Below are 16,921 nucleotides of genomic sequence, written 5' to 3' on the forward strand. Positions count from 1 at the left end.
GAAAATATAAATAAAATTAGAAGCTTTAACATTTAAAAGTTCAGAAGTTTATTTACAATTCAACTCAATACTATAACATAAACATGACTTATCTTGTTTACCTCCAACTAACATATGATACATTATTTATTTTATTAACATAGTAAAATAAATAATGTGAACATCCTTATATATAACTAGCTGAACCCGGCAGACGTTGTCTTGCCTTTGACTATTTATAATCCCGCGGGCTTTGCCCCGTTTAACTTCTTAATTTTCAAGATGATCTCGTTCGCATGGCTCAATCACGTCCTGGTTGAAGTTCGTTCGCTACGCTCACTCACCTTTAGATTGGAGCTCGTTCGCTACGCTCACTTTACACCCCTTTCACCAATTCCTATAATAAAAGTCCTCGGGCTTTGCCCCACAGGCCATCAAAATCCCAATGTATTTCTTACGAAGAAAAGATTTTGTATACTTAAACAGACGAACAATTTGTATTAATTACAGCTGTTCACAGTGAACACAATGATGTATTTTTTTACAAAAATAAATTATAAGTCATCGGAAATTATGACTGTTATTTGTTTTTTAAATAACGCCCCGTAATACTTAGCAATTGCTCGAATTCGAGCAACAGGTGCACTAGTAACATTATAATACACGAAGCAACATTTAGTGCTTTATCACAAACCTTTCCCTAAATTCAAAAGAATTTAATGTAGGTTTTCTAAAAATAACTATTGATTCAAAGGCCAAAGTAAAGACGTTAACGGTAGAGGTATAGACTGTGTGTTATCGGTATTATTGATAATGCCACCTTAGAACGCACCCTGTCCACCAACCATCCGTCATGATAACGATACTATGGTGGGGGGAAATGGTAAGGGGGGGGGGTAAAGATAGTAGTGGAGAGAGGGCTGGATATAGATGAAGCTGTGTCTCTAGGTATAGTGATCTGAAGAAATTCTTAAGTTTGCAATTTGAAATTGTAACATGGATTATTCGTATAGCAGTTACAAAAATTATTATTGATTTTTCGTTGAACAAAAATCAGTAGAGTAAGTATTGCTTTTTTATTTTCGGTATTGGATAGTGTTTATTTAGAATTTTTCTGTTCACTGTCACCTTTTAATCCGAATGCATTATATTTTCCCTATATGTCCCACCTTGTCCTAGAACGCTAGGATCTTGCCCAGAATGGTTTTACTCATTACTTCAGGCTAGTCCTAGAGATTTGCGGCATTATCCTTCCGTGATTGTCGGGATTTGAACCCGTGACCTCGGACACCGAAGCCCCGCGCTCTACCAATAGACCAGCTCACTCCCTGGGGGAAAGTATTCAACATATCCATGTATGAATATACCCATGTGAGCGAGCTGGTCTAGTAGAGCGCTGGATCTCGGTACTTCGGTCTCCGAGGTCCCGGGTTCAAATCCCACCAATCACCAATGGATTTGTATCCATTTGATGTCACGACCCCTCTACATCCTGAAATAATGTAAAACCAATAACGGGCTAAAACCTAAAGGAATAGAAACATATATGTAACCTAATGTATCCTATGCATTAATGTCGTTTGATGTATCTAATTACAGCGTGTATAAAGTTAAAAACACTTCTTGTAAGGATGAGTTAAGTGTTTGTAGTTGAAAAGGACGAAGTGGTTCAACCAATTTATTACGAGAGTGAACAGGATTGTCTAAAGTGAAGGGTGTAGAGAGGGAGAGAGGGAGGGGGAAGTCCTCTGGACGAGAGGATTAGTATAGAAGGGCCTCAGTTGCGATAATATTACAAAAACTCGCCCTCCACTCTCCTTTCCTAAATAGAAAATATCAGTTTTAATTTTTCAATGTTAGATAACATCGATATTGCTTCATATACAGAAACATGTAAAGTATGTCAATTCATCATGCACTCATTGGGACGAAATATAATTCAAAGACGCTGGAATACAAATATGTCTGCTGTAAAAAAAAAAAAAAAAAACTGTATCACAAAACTTACACACAATTTCTCTCATTAGCTTGTCAAAACTCCTAATGGATGGTAAAATGGTGGAAATAACAATGGTATTTCATGGCTAAAATCACAAAATATTCAACATCTTCGGAATCGTAATTTTTACAGCACTTGAGGTTGTAAAAATTGTTCAGATTTTAAATGGCCACAATATATTAAATTTTAATCTAAATTGTTACAGCTGTTCAAATTTACAAAATTAATAAGTAAATCCTATACTCTAATATGAGCAATGTTTGCTTGTATGTATGCTTGCTTGCTTGCAGAAAAATCTCGAAAACGGCTCCGACGATTTTCTTCAAATCTTGTAAATAGTTTATTTTTGGCCTAAAACGAGTTTCATGCAGTTAGAACTGCCAACAAAAATCTAATTACGTAGAAAAATGAAACTGAAAGTCACATTTTTTTAACATTAGTCTTATGGGTTGCTAAGTAACCATGTTGGTTGAATTAAATAACAAGGAAAAAGTAAACAAAAGACTTGAAGTTGTAGCATGTGTTCATAATAAGCCAACTACCCACAGTATACTAACAAATTACAAATACAGTACAAAAGGGAAAGCATATATCACTTGTTACTTTTGAGCAAAGATTATACTGAAGATTGCTCAATACATTGTAGGCCTAGTAAAGGCAAGCATTACGAAGTGTGGGATCTGTTTATGACTATTAGATTAAGGTTATCTGCAATCCTAAAATGCTATAGGAAGGGAAGGAATCAGGTCTGCGACGTTGGAAGTGGTGAAGGAAGTAGTAAAGGAGAGTTGTCCGGGGTGTTGGATCTGTTTATGACAATAAGATTAAGGTATCTGAAATCTTTAAATGCAATGGGAAGGGAGGGAAACAGGTTTGCGACGTAGGAAGTGGTGAAGGAAGTAGTAAAGGCGAGCAGTCCGGAGTGTGGGAACTGTTTATGACGATAAGATTAGGGTATCTGAAATCCTAAAATGCTATGGGAAGGGAGAGAAACAGGTCCGCGACGTAGGAAGTGGTGACGGAAGTAGTCAAGGCGAGTAGTCCGGAGTGAGGGAACTGTTTATGACGATTAGATAAGGGTATTGGCAATACTAAAATGCTATGGGAAGGGAGGAAAACAGGTCCGCTGCGTAGGAAGTGGCGAAAAAGTAGTAAGGCTAGCAGTGCAGAGTGTGGGAACTGTCTTTGGCAATTACATTAATGTATCTGCAATCCTAACATGCAATGGGAAGGGAGAGAAACATTTCCACGACGTAGGGAGTGCTGAGGGAAGTAGGAAGTAGTAAAGACGAGCAATGTGGATTTTGGGAATGGATTTATGTATCTGAAATACTAAGACTACTTTCATAATAAACTAATGATTTTCCCCGAGCGAAGCTCGGTCCCCAGGTACTAATTTATAAACTACGAAACTATGCCTTCTTCATATACTAGGTATGGGGGAAGGGGTTTGAAATAAAAATGAACAGCTTTAACATAAAATTAACAGCTATAAAATAATATTATGGAAGCCATAACACTATATACAGACTGTCCCAAAAGTCCCGGACCGGTTTAATATTTTCTAAACGACAACAGATAAATCAATAAGATTTGGTACATCAACACCACACCTAAAACTCTACTTTTTTAAGGAACTAAAAATTTTCTGTCATATCATAGGGACGTCCCACAAGGAGTCAGAAGGAAATCTTAAATAGGAGCATAGGTCAAAATGCACATCAGATTGAAGGGCTTAGCTAGTAGAGTTCAATGCCGGAAACTGCGCCTTAAAAGGACCATCCGTTACAAAATGGCAGCCGTTCAAAGATATCTTGAATCTGCCATTTTGAATCTTTGAACGACTGCCATTTTTTACTCGGGCGTCCTTTTGGGCTTGAATTTACGGTTTTGTAATCTACTAGTGAAGACCTTTAATTTGATGTGCATATCGACCTATGCTTACGTTAAAATTTTTTTCCCGATTCCTAGGGCTGTGCCCCCAAATGCAAATTAAATGAATCTTTGAACCACTGTCATTCTTGACTTGGTTGTCCGTTTGAGTTCAAATTTGCGGCATTATATTCTGCTAGTAAAGACCTTTAATTTGATGTACATGTCAACCTATGCTTCTATTTAAGATTTTTTTCTGACTCCTTGTGGGACGTCCCCATGATATGACAGAAAACTGATATTTCCTTAAAAAAGTAGATTTTTAGGTGTGATGTTGATGTACCAAATCTTATTTATTTATCTGTTGTCGTTTTGAAAATATTAAACCGGTCCGGGACTTTTGGGACGGTCTGTATAGTATGGTTACATTATTAAATAATCGAAATATTAATATATTTCCACATCCATCTATTAAAGATTATGGTACAGTTTCTCTCCTTTTATTTTGCAAAGTGTGAATGATAATTTTGCTAGTTGCTAGCTTTCTTTGAAATTATTCACACAATTATGAACAATATTTATATGCTCTAGTGGTTTTCAAAGTTGTATACATTATTTTCGCAAAAGACAAAACGGTTTTGTCATTTGTGTAACGTGGTCATAACAATCTCTGTAGTGGAATCTTTGGAAATCTGAGAAATGTTGTCCTTAATCACTAAGGATTTGTGTTCTAACAAAGGTGGGCATTTTAATTCAAATATTCTGATGATTCCTGTTGATTAGAAATATGAAAGGCATCTCGACGAATTGCATTTTTTCAAATTAAAATTCACTATTAAAACTGCTCTCAGCATAACATGTTACGTGTGAAAATTAGTTTGGAAATTCTCGTTTTTGTAATTTAAACTTAATTGACCATACTATAAAAAATTTACCTTAAAACTGCAATAAAGTCAACTAATATTCGTTTAGAAGATTATTCAACCAAGATTTTACATTAAAGACACCAGCCAAGATTGCGGCATGACAGAGAACTGCATTAAGACACTCTTTATGGAAGTAATAATGACAAAGTGGCATTTACAGTGACTAAGAAAACGGCATTTAATATTTAAAGAGCAGCGACGACGCCTAAGCAGGGTACTAAATATTTCATGGGGCACGCGACGTGAAATCAGCACAGTGGCTTTGATCGAGTAAAATATTCCTTAGGGAAGTTCACTGCAGAAATCACGAAATCACGGTGATTTCAGGTCAATCGTGAAGATCTTATCGATTGGCTAAGTGTATTAATTATCCAAATATGGATATTTACATATCATTTATCATAAATACCCTCCCAGCAGCAAACTTGTAAGCGAATTTCGATTTGCTTAATTTTATTTCGGATAAAATCTACGATACGAGTACCTAGGCTTAGGGAGGTAAAAAAGTGTGTTTTTGGTAAAATATTAATAGCTTAGTGTAGAATTCATTTATACTGCAGTTTAAGCATTATACATTAAACATTTCTGTTTTAAACGTAGTTATATTAACTTTTGTTTAGTCGACATCAACAAATTAATTTTCCTACAGTCACCAGTCAAAGTTGGCTTCCTTGTACTGTTTATAGTAAAGAAAGCTGCTAATTGCTGCATATTTATACTTTGTCGTTCGGTTTATACTTTGGCGCACATCAGGATTCCAACGAAACAACACAAAACAGCGTGGTTCTATTATGCACGTAATCCGTGTACGCTTGGAAATAGGTTGGCAACACTTAAAGATAATAATACTATGATCAGCTGATTGACTATTATAACTACGATTTAACCTGTCATTTCGTGTTTATAGTTTCGGTATTTCTGAACTTTCTGGACTTTTCTTTTAAACGTTTTTAAAACATTCCTACGATCTTAATAAACAAGAAAATACCTTTAAATCATTTTTTAGGCACGGAAACCACTTCAAATTACAAAAACATACGGAACTATTTTCTCCAGTCGCTGAGCACATTGCTTGCCGAGGAAAGAATAGCGGAGTGATACGGACCGGTGACTACTTTCTCTAGGGCACCTATTTGTGTTGCCAGCTGAACCTAAAAACATGTTGTATAGTGTTTGAAAGCCTAATTATTTATATGCTTTATAGTGACTGTAGGAAAAATATAATGTGTAACACGAGTGCAAAAGACCTTTGCTGCACTCCAGATCATTCCTCTCGTAAACATTGCTCTCGTGTGCAGCAAAGTGCCACTTTGCTCACTAGTTACACAAATAACTATTGTTGACTATAGCTTGGTCAGAAATCAAATTTTCCCCCTTTTCATCACGGTTCTACTAAACAAGGTATTTTTGTAGTTAAATATTCAGAGTTTTTGTTAAATATGGAGAAAAATCTCATCTAGTTCCAATAAGTGTTTTGCCCCTTCATTTGTCCTCCATGAAATCTAAATGCAGTGTGTATATTGCATTCTATTTAAGAAGACGCTTTTCTATATTAGCATTGACTATACGCTCCTTGACCGTGTAAAACGTTTCAGAAAACCACACTTACTGTACTATGTCAAACTTTTACAAAGTACAGACCAAAATTTTTTCGTCTAATTCACGTTTTTCAACTATATTTTTGTAAGTTGACTGTGTAAAATTTTTACAAAATGAATTTCATAATAATCTTTTATAGTGTAAACTTGTATAGATAATTCAAGCCTTTTGCAAAGTGAACACTGATTAACATTATTAATGGTCGACGTGTTTAAACATAAAAGTTGCATTTTTCAATGCTAAGCAATGGCGTGGATTCCCGGCATCAGCACTCAACATGACAATAAAAAACACATTTCCAAAGTAATGTAAACTTCCTTGGAAATTGTTAATGATTTTAAAAGGTCATTTATTGTCCATCTTAGATGTTCTGAAATACTTATTAAAAGTCTTTCTTGGATCATATAACGTTACGAACTAGGGGCTTTTACTAGTGCGTGGAACGCGTACATTTATCTTGGAGGTTCTCGATCCGAATCCCACTCATCCCCATTTTTTCCTTCAGATCCTAGGACACTAAGCTCTAGGAAAGGTCAGTTTATTTATTTACTTGGGAGTAGGCCTAGACAGTCGTGCCATCACATGACCCATTAGTGTTTGGCGGGATTTGAACCCGCGAATTCGCTCCTTTGCTAATCAGCTGATTAATGGCGTTGGCTAATTGATATTACTTTGACCCATAAACCACATAAAGCTTTGAGTTCATCTATGTAGAACACACAACAAATTGGTCCTTTTCTGTACTAAATAAAGTAGGCCTACGTTAAAATATGACTTATCTAGTAATATTTATTAAAAGTATTACGCTATTCTTGATACACGGTAATCCTCAATGTTACCATGAAATCACCATATTTAAGTTCTATTTAGTATTTACTCTGGTGTTTTCTAACGGCGCGGAAAGTTACAGTTTTAATGTCGATATTTCGAGGTTCACTTTTAAGAGGGGTAGAAATACACGGTGAAGGGTTTGGAGAGGGTGTTTTATCATAAAAGCGGAGGTTCGATGGGTTCGATGTCTGTCAAATGCATGATGAATCGGAGCCCCGAGGTGTAATGTGGAGTTTTCAACTATTTTTAGAATTTACACTTTAACTCACAGTAAATTTGGCCATACACTATTTATAACTCTATTATCTATGGAGTAAATTTAGCAGGTATGTGCCATAGACTAACCAACACAAGTAAAACACAACTAAAGGTCTATGTATGTGCTCAGTTTCATGAGCTTAGATGGAGAATACAATTATTTTATTTCAATAATAAAGAGATTTACATGGAGTTAGTGGAGTTTGAGCAAGATACACTTGCTAAAACGCTTAATCTCAAAATAATCTTTGAAAAGACCTCAATTATCAGAAAGTAGTTATGTTTGTTTCAAGAATAGGGTTTTGGCCATTAAAATAGTTTTTAAATGTTTTATTTCAGTTGAGGAAAAAATCAACACCTCTAGTTGCAAACTAAGTGATTTGTATTTGCAACTGAAGGCACAGAAAAACAAATCAATCGTTTTAGTAATTTGACTCGTACCATTTTGGCTTTTATTGGGTAAGTGGTGGAAGTACCTATGCTATTAGGAAAAATCAGAAAAGTTGCACTAACTTTTGAACTGTATTTTTTACAGCATTGGAGTTGAACCATTTTGTTTAGTTATCAGGACCATAAGTTACTACATCTTAATCAAAGTTGTCGTATTTTAGGGTGGATTTTACAAGGTTCAAGTTACTCTTTTGTAATGGCACTAGAAGACAAAGAATTGAATATTATATTTATAGTGTAGTTATAATATAACAGCTTACCCCGTCGTGGCTTTGCTCACGAAATTTTAAGTTAAATATATTATGTGAACACTAGTGAAACCGTTAAACTAAGAGAAGAAACGAAGAAACGTAAGAGAAGAAACGGGATTGCAAAGGATTGCAAAGGGATTGCAACATACTTATCTGAAATTGCATTATATTTTGTCATTTTTATTAGCCTACGGATGGAAGATATTGAACTTATCAGTTTCTGATCTTCTCTATTAAGCACCCATTATAAATAATCATAAAGTAGTGAAAGAAGGCACATGTCATCCCTTAAAATATTAGATGAAGCTCGATTGCAAATAATCGTTCATTTGACATTTATATTCTGAGCACATTAAATTATACACTGTTATTTAGTTGCTGAAAAGCAGATCTTAAAACATCATAAAATACTTTACATAATTTTGATTTTAAATTTAATTCAAAGATTACAAAAAGGGTTTTAAAATACAAATTTTCAATCCACAAAATAATACAAATATTTTCATTTCAATCAAATAAATACAACCAGTGTTATACACAAGTAAACCCTTAGTTAATAGTGTAAAATTCAAAAATATTCATCTGTTCAAATGCAAACAAATAATTTCTCTACAAGGATAACATCGGAACTTTAGAGGCCACTGGGGCAGAGCCCTGATGGAATTTCTTCAAAACGCTTCTTATTGCACACCTATAGCCTTAGAATTTCCATGCCAATTCCTAAGTTCTTATGGTTAGTAGTTTTTGAGATCAGTGAGTCAGTGTATGGTATTTGACTTCTATAAAATAATCAAATTATTCTTCAATATTGCGTATTGAATAGAGGTTTGCGAAACTGAGAATTTTGATCAAAAAGATTGGCAATTGTATTTGGTTGTAGTGATTAAAGTTAATATCAAGAGATAACTAAACAAAAATGAATACAATGGGACTCTAGAAAAGCACAAAACAAGATTTTATTAATTCTATTTAGATTCTATTAGATTCTATTTTATTAATGAGCTTATATCCACAGTCAACCCATGGACTTAGGATATTGCGAGAAGACTTTTGGTCTGGTAAAATTTGAAGGATACATAAAACTCCTCTTAAAGATTTAGCTGGAAAAACAATAAATTTTCAACCGGTTACCTCAGAGTAATTACCTCCAACTAATTTTCTTCAGCTAAATCTTCAAGAGAAGTTGACGTATCCTTCAGATTCCTCCGTAAGACCAAAAGCCTCCCCGCAATATCCACAATGATATGACTATGGATATCGAACGTTCATTAATAAAAGAGAATGTAGTTTGATAGCCTTAGGAGTGGAAGGGGGTATCAGTTACAATGTGGGTGTAAGGGAGGGGGGTTCATTCATGTGTACGCAACATCACAAGGGCTTACGTCAGTTTTCGATTGTTCCAAATGAAGACACTTCAACACGTACCCGGTACACAGAAGCTGTAGTAACGTTGGCTTTGATGTGAAATACTCGTTTTCAGTTGAGCAGTTCTGCAAGGTGTGACTTTCTGTTTCAACAATCAAAAGGGTTGGAAATGATTTTTTATAGGTTTGATCGAGGTTTGGCTGGTTTATTTAGGATGTTGATTTGCTTTTAATTTATTATCATTTAACACATACAATATTCTAAGACTGACTTCTTTGTAGAATATTACAAATAGAACTTTATGCTTTTATAACGTTTATAGCATTTTTGTTGGTAAGTTTTGGTTAAATGTATTTTCTATTATTTTAGGGTATATTTTTAGGATATGTGCTAATCTTTGGCTTTACAATAGATCAATGATGCATAAATACATATTTTTTTTGTGGAAGTGGTTTGAAAATTAGATAACAAAATGTAGAAAACCACATAACACCCTAACATTGAAATTTCCTTCAGATGATCCCATGATGAAACAACTGTAAGGAGAATGTTTCGGTGGTTTAATTCTCTGTATGGTTCTACTCATATAAACTATGTTGGATAAATAGTCAACATTAACATTAGTCCTGATTACGAGTACAATAACAATGCTGTTTCGTATTTTCACTATGAGTTCTGTAAATAAAGTAAATTAGCATGTAGGAACAATAAAATAATGGGCAAACTGAGTGAATTCCTAAAAAATACAACTGCGCTTTTTGTTTTGGCAGTAAACAAATCTGGCTTTCCAAAACATATATTTTTAAAATCATAACATTTAATCAATTAATCAATTAACATACCAAAAAAATCCACTAAAGACACACGAGTTGTAAGAACTAAAAAAAAAATAATTTAATGAAATACACCTCTATTCAAGCACGTAAATCCACTGAAAGCTAGATTTGACTAAAGACAGAACACTTTTTAATCACTGGTTATGTTTACTAAGGAGAGTTAGGTTTGTCCGAACCCTGTTAAAAACTTGTTATTTTGACACTGAAGTCGTGCAGGGGTAATGTGGAAATATTTAGTAATTCAGGGGTTGTTAAATAATACACCTTTGGATACGATATCGATAAATATACATTACATTCCCAGCAGTTAGAAAACGGTATAAAAAACATATTTGTAAAGTTACATTTTTATTTTCTATGACATTTGAATTTTAAAAAAAAATCCGGTCACAGATTGTTACGCTATTGTCATAAACGATCATTTTAGCGCTGGACTCGTGTCATCAGCATAAAATCACCTGCAAAATATGCAAAGTGCTGCGTAGGTGCATTGTGTGGGCGGGCGTCGCCCATAGAGCAATAAAGTAAAGTCTACACGCCATAGAGTAATACACACCACCTCCTACACACATAGAGGATTCTGGGACAATGTCAAGTGGGTGAGTACTAAATTATACCATGTTTGTTAAATACATGGTTGTGAAAGTTAGGTTAGGTCTGGTTTGATTTATGTCAGTAGCCTTAGGTTATGTAGGAAAGAAGATTTAAAAGTTAATTGGGTGAAAGTCTACTACCCATACTCCCACAAATAACCCTTAAGTTCGTAAAATACGTGGTATGTGTTACCGACAAAGGTGAGCCATGTAGTGACTTAAACACTTTTTAGTTTCTACAGATATTCGTAAAACATGTCGGGGGACTCAGAGGAAGTTTAAAGGTAAGACCTAATTGTATATTCACACTGCCACTAGTGTAGTACCATCAAGGGCGTTGTTAGAGGTGCACCACTACAAAACTCTCAAAATTACCAGAAGACTCTTCTGTTGGATAACTCTTCAAGAAAGTAATTTAGGCACTACTAAGCCACTGTTTGTGACAAGGTCATGTTTAGATGGGAGAACCTTTTGCCTGGTTTAAAAATATAAATAGGTCAATTTCCATTTAGGTTCGTTTTGTTAAGTCCTCTTAGGATATTTTCTGTTATATTTCGTGTCTGGGATAGCAGCTGCTGTTGTAATCAGAGCACGATATTTTGGGGAACGAAGTTCAATCCCCGCTTATCACTGATGGCTTTTGGCTTTGTAAAACCGTGTTCAGATTCAGTGGTTCTAACCATTAGCTGTAGATACACATAGAATACAAAAAAAGTAAAAAAGTCTGCTGAAGGGGATTTTCTTGGTTTTATCAAACTCGATACTAAAAGCCAAAGGTTTGATGCAAAGGCTAAAAGGTACAAAGGTTCGATAATAAAATCTTTAAATTAAATCTGATCATAAATTGTTGTTAAATAAAAATATAGTGACGTAACATGAGCCAAGACTTCTATATAATATTTTCGATCAAAAATAAATATATATTTACATATTAGGCTACACTTGTCATCAGTGACAATCAGTTACTAAATTAGCTTAACATTTTAATAAAATCATTTATGTTTAGGTTTGAATACTACTTAAGTTGCAGAGATCAAGTTGGTTTTAAAATTGTTGGTAATTTTCATATATAATTAGAGATGCCCCCAATACAAAACGCAAGTGTTGAGGTGATCAATTTGTATAGCTTTGTTTTGTTTGCTATTTTCAGTTTGGTTAAAATGTTTGTATTACAAATTTAAAAATAATTGCAATTGAATGTAACATGTCAGTCCATTTTTCTTTGCTATATATTTGGTCAAATACAAAAACAAAATCAAAGTCAATTTGTTATAAACAGAAAGGTTCATTGACCTCAATTCACAATGTTTGTCTGCATTCGTGGGTAACAGATGTTGATGGCCGATTATTGTGGACTGACGATTTAATTGTTTGCAAATAAACGCCCCAAAATGCCCAAAACTTCTACCAGCTGCTGTGTGGGCGAATGATGTATGAGTTGTTTATCCATGTCGTTGATTTTTTCTAAGCAACAGTCAAAATTCTGGATTTAACGAATTTTTACATGGAATAAGCTATTCGTGACAAGACCTAGAATCAGCGCTACTTTTATAACTCGAGTAAAAATTATCTGATGTGATGAAATTCAGCACAAGCGTGTAAACCTACGTTTATTCTAACGAGATCGTGAACCAGCATGATTGGACTATGGGAACTGGGTCTTGGGTACAAATTGGTATTCCCATTTTTGACCCTTAAAATATAAAATTTCGCAGTTTCTATACAAATTATTTTGCAGAGTTCAAATATACAAATAATTTAGAAAAAACAGCTGATCGGTAGAGGTGTGAGTAATAGGGGAAGGTCTAAAGTCCGGGGGTTTTTGATTCCAACCCTTAGAGGAAGACACTGACAAGGTGTACCACTCAGACTCGGACCCGCCTATTGGGTTGGGAAAATGATACATCATCGTGACATCAATACCCTGGGTGGGGTAATATTCCAGAGGATTATGACTCCGCCATTAAGGTGTATTCACCAAAAATATAGACATTTCTCAATCGTAAACCTTTGAATGACATCGTTACATTTCCAGTTACAGTTTGAGACTAAATGAAGAGAGTTTATGATCTTATAATCGTATCCCAGGTGAGGTTAGTTACAAAGATGATGTCTTAATTGTTACGATCACAGCTGCATTTTATCACCTCTGAAAACTTCGCAGCTCCTTCCAAGGTGTTCAACGTTGTTAGAGTGACTGAACTAGCTGTGGTGTAGTAAAGTGTGCTTTAAATTGTAGAAAGTCCAAATGTGAAATAAATGTAGTAGAGTAGGTAACAAAATGATTCTCATTCAGTACAATACTTTTGATTAAGAATCATTACTTGTGTGGGAAAGTGCGTAAATTTTTATATAAGACAGTTACAACAAAAGTTACAACACTATTACATAATTACAATACTTACAAACTTGTTTTATAGTTCATATTTCGCTTAGCCTGTAAAGATTTTTGTTTTAAGCACGCCATGGGTGGAGACACAATCACAGATATGGTAAAGATGTCAATGATTAATTTCAAGATCAACAAAGTATGTCAAATTTTGTATAAATTACATACATGTTATTTTAAAACTGTTAACTTAATCAAACATTTTAGTATGAAAACAGTAAATTGAGGGATGCAGTATCATGATTTTATTATAAAATTTACTAGAGCAGTTTTCTTCGAATGTTTTTGAGTGTGTTGAAATTATTTTTAATGTGATGTCAAACGGGATACTCACACTTTAGGACGAACATCATGTCGTTTAGAAAATAAAAGTATTTTTACAAATACATGTTTTAGACTTGAAGCTTGAATTTACTTTTGAAGAAAATTGAGTGGATTATGATCACAATGTACCATGAAATCAGATAATTAGGAGAGGTGAGAAAGTCGAGAAAAATAAAAGTATAGGCTGACTCAAATTTTCGTCGTGTAAAATCGTATATTTTTTTCTTTTTAGACAGATTTTTTTTTAGTTTTTATTACATTAAATAATCATTAAAAGGGAGTACACGAAATCGCTTTAATTGAGGTAAATATAAGGACCTAAAATATTTACATAGTTTAAAATGTAATCACATATACAATAAACTTTGTAATGTAAAGATTGTTTATATTCTATTTAAAAATACCACGAATATAAATATACCGTGGTTAAATTTTAGTTACACGTATAGTTCTTAAAGTAAAAATGGCAATAGGAAATAATAATCCTTTTTTTCGTGTATACGACCTTTATTTCCAGTCGAAATGGTGGTACAGACGTACATATTCGAATAGTTTGTTGTAAGGTTTCATCCGAATTCTAGATAAAATAACTTATTTTATGGTTGGGTTTATACAGGGAGACTTTATTACATTCAAGAAACTCGCATCCAGGCGGGTTCGTCGGGCCCCTTGTAGCATTATGGCCTCACCCTCCTTCCAGACTTCCCTCTATAACTCATCCTACTTACTCATTATGGGGGATGTCCTCGTCCTGTTGGTAGGAGACCGGCAGTCGACCCACCAGGAGCACGAAGAGTAAGACTAGCGAGGTAGACATGTTAGAACTCACTCATATCATATACCCGCGGAAGTAGAAACTCCAGAAGAAGGCACACTCACGAAGCACCCACAAAGTCACATCGGGTTCGCGTGATTATAAAAGAAGGATTAGACGTTCCATAGTGTACAGAATGTAGTACACACCTCACGCTCAGTAAGGCGGCCCGGGCAGTTCGATTGTGACGCGCCCGCGCACTCCGGCCGCCATTTTATTGATTCGACGACACGAGCCTACAGCGGCCGCCCGTCTGGAGTGCGTCACCGAGCATCAAATGTGAGATTAGTGTCTGAATCTTACAACGGGAGGAGGGCTCAACTTTATTTACCAGGGTTACTAAAGGTGTTGTGGTATGCTTCGGCCGGGATGTTTGCAATTTGTTTTCCACGAGAGTGGATTAAGCCTGTTGGATGTTGTATGCTCAATGGGCAAAGGGCAACTGCCTACTGTCACGACGCTGCCGAACGCGCTACCCAACGGAGTAAATCGAAACTTGTTCCCGCCTTGGTTTTTAATATGTGAGAAGACTGATTTTGTTGTTCAATACGAACTCAAATAAACTATGGGTTTTTTGTAGAATCGTGGTCTTCTGGTAACGCCCGTGACAAATTCAACAAATAACTACTCTTACTCTCTGACGTTTCGGTCTCGATATAGAGCACCATCTTCAGGTCAACTTGACTCCGCACAGATGACAAATCAAGTGAACGATATAGTTTTTTTTTTTATACACATAACAATTTGCGTTTTAGATGGATCTAATTTCAATTTGTATTGTTGATACACAAATGTAATATTAAATGTAAATTGTAATTTATAAATAATGTTTATAAAGTCTTTAATCGTCAATCTACTACTGTATTGAAAAGAAAAATCTGATGTAATGTATGAAGCATCCAAATAATTTAGTTCTGTCTATAAGGTTTTAACCAAAATTTTGCGATCTTGAGTACTCTTAAAAGAGAGACATATTCACATTGTATACAACATACTACAATACTTGTGCTTTACTATATTGTTATAGCTTTCATACAGTATGAATACTGTATACTAAACTTGTTACGTGTTACTTTTGGGTTATTAGAGAAGAAGAGTCCTAACAATTATCTTGCAAGCCCCGTAAAAAACTTGGGAGTTTTTTTACTCGTAAACTATAAACACCTATAGACTCAGGCTAAAAAATCCCCGTTATCATCCACAATTAATTACATACTTATAGTTTTGTCACATAAGCAAAGAAACCTTTGAAAAGACTACTGTTGATACTGGCTCTCTCATTAAGATGATGTTTTTAAATTACGAACTTTAAAGGTGGTCTTATGTACAATGCAATTTCTCTTAATTTAGTACAATCATGTATAACTGAACTAGAGAATATAAGGCCTATCAATATTTTCAAAGTTCAAATTCCTTACGCTCAATTTCAAGAGAGACAATCAGAAAAGTCAAATGCAATACATTTGAAACAGTCATCATAGACCCCCGCCACAGCAAACCTGCACACTAAATGAAATGTTGATAGTTTAGTATTAAATAAACCATAATTGCCAAATTTTACTCAAATATATCCATGAACAAGCGAACAAAAACAGTTTATTTATTCTCCGTTTAATAATTTTTTTTAAATAGTTGTTTTTATTAGCGAATTTCCCTATAGGGAATAAGCTATTACCGTAGGTCTCATGGTAAGACTTAGTCCCGGGACCGATTTCCTTTTCATTTTGATGTTCCTAGAAGCCAAAAACACCATCCGTTCAAATTCATATATATATTTGTGTCCGTCAGCACGATAACTCGAGCAAAAATGATCCGATTTTGATGAAATTTGGTACAAACGTGTAAACCTACGTTTATTCGAACGAGTTCGCGAGCCAACATGATCGGACTATGGGAACGGGGTTTTATGGTGGGATTTATGGGGTAAAAATTGGTTTTTCTAATTTTTGACCCTCAAAACATAAAATTTCCCAAATTTCTTCTAGACCATTTTGAAGAGCTTACAAAACCAAATAATTCAGTATATTGAAGTTTTTTTGTATGGTTATTGGTTACGGAGAAAATTATAAATTAAAAATTCCCATGTTATTCTTATGGAGAATAAGTAAACTTTTGTAGTTTGCTTGTTTATTCATATATTTGGATCAAACCTTGCCAATCTATTTATCTTATACTAAGCTATTAATATTTTACTGAAAACACACTTTATTACCCTGTAGGCAGCAAACCTAGGTACTCGTTAAACCTAATGTTATTTGAATAGATTTAATTGAAAATCAAATCAGGCAAATGGAAATTCGCTTAGTCTGCAGGTTTGCTGCGGCGGAGGTATTTAATTAAAATTGTAATAATTTTAATAATTTTTATATAAGTAAAATTGTAATAATTTTTAATTAACCCTTTTAAATTGTTTTCTTAACTGTTAGGCATACAAC

General features: G+C 34.5%; 1 protein-coding gene across 3 annotated transcripts in view; it reads right to left on the minus strand.

Moving 5' to 3' along the window:
- LOC128996270 (voltage-dependent calcium channel subunit alpha-2/delta-3-like) overlaps window positions 1–14,907 on the minus strand; it is a 95,737-nt gene extending 80,830 nt beyond the window's left edge. For all 3 annotated transcript variants that reach the window (XM_054421474.1, XM_054421475.1, XM_054421473.1), the window contains exon 1: window positions 14,401–14,907. In XM_054421474.1, coding sequence (XP_054277449.1) covers window positions 14,401–14,489 — 89 coding nt within the window. In that variant the 5' untranslated portion in view covers window positions 14,490–14,907. The remainder of the gene's footprint in view (window positions 1–14,400) is intronic.
- Between the last annotated feature and the right edge of the window lie 2,014 nt (window positions 14,908–16,921).

Source organism: Macrosteles quadrilineatus, unplaced genomic scaffold (genome assembly GCF_028750875.1).
Source record: "Macrosteles quadrilineatus isolate MER2022 unplaced genomic scaffold, UCM_ALF_1.0 Scaffold_6__1_contigs__length_79288215, whole genome shotgun sequence".
In the NCBI taxonomy this organism is placed as follows: Eukaryota; Metazoa; Arthropoda; class Insecta; order Hemiptera; family Cicadellidae; genus Macrosteles; species Macrosteles quadrilineatus.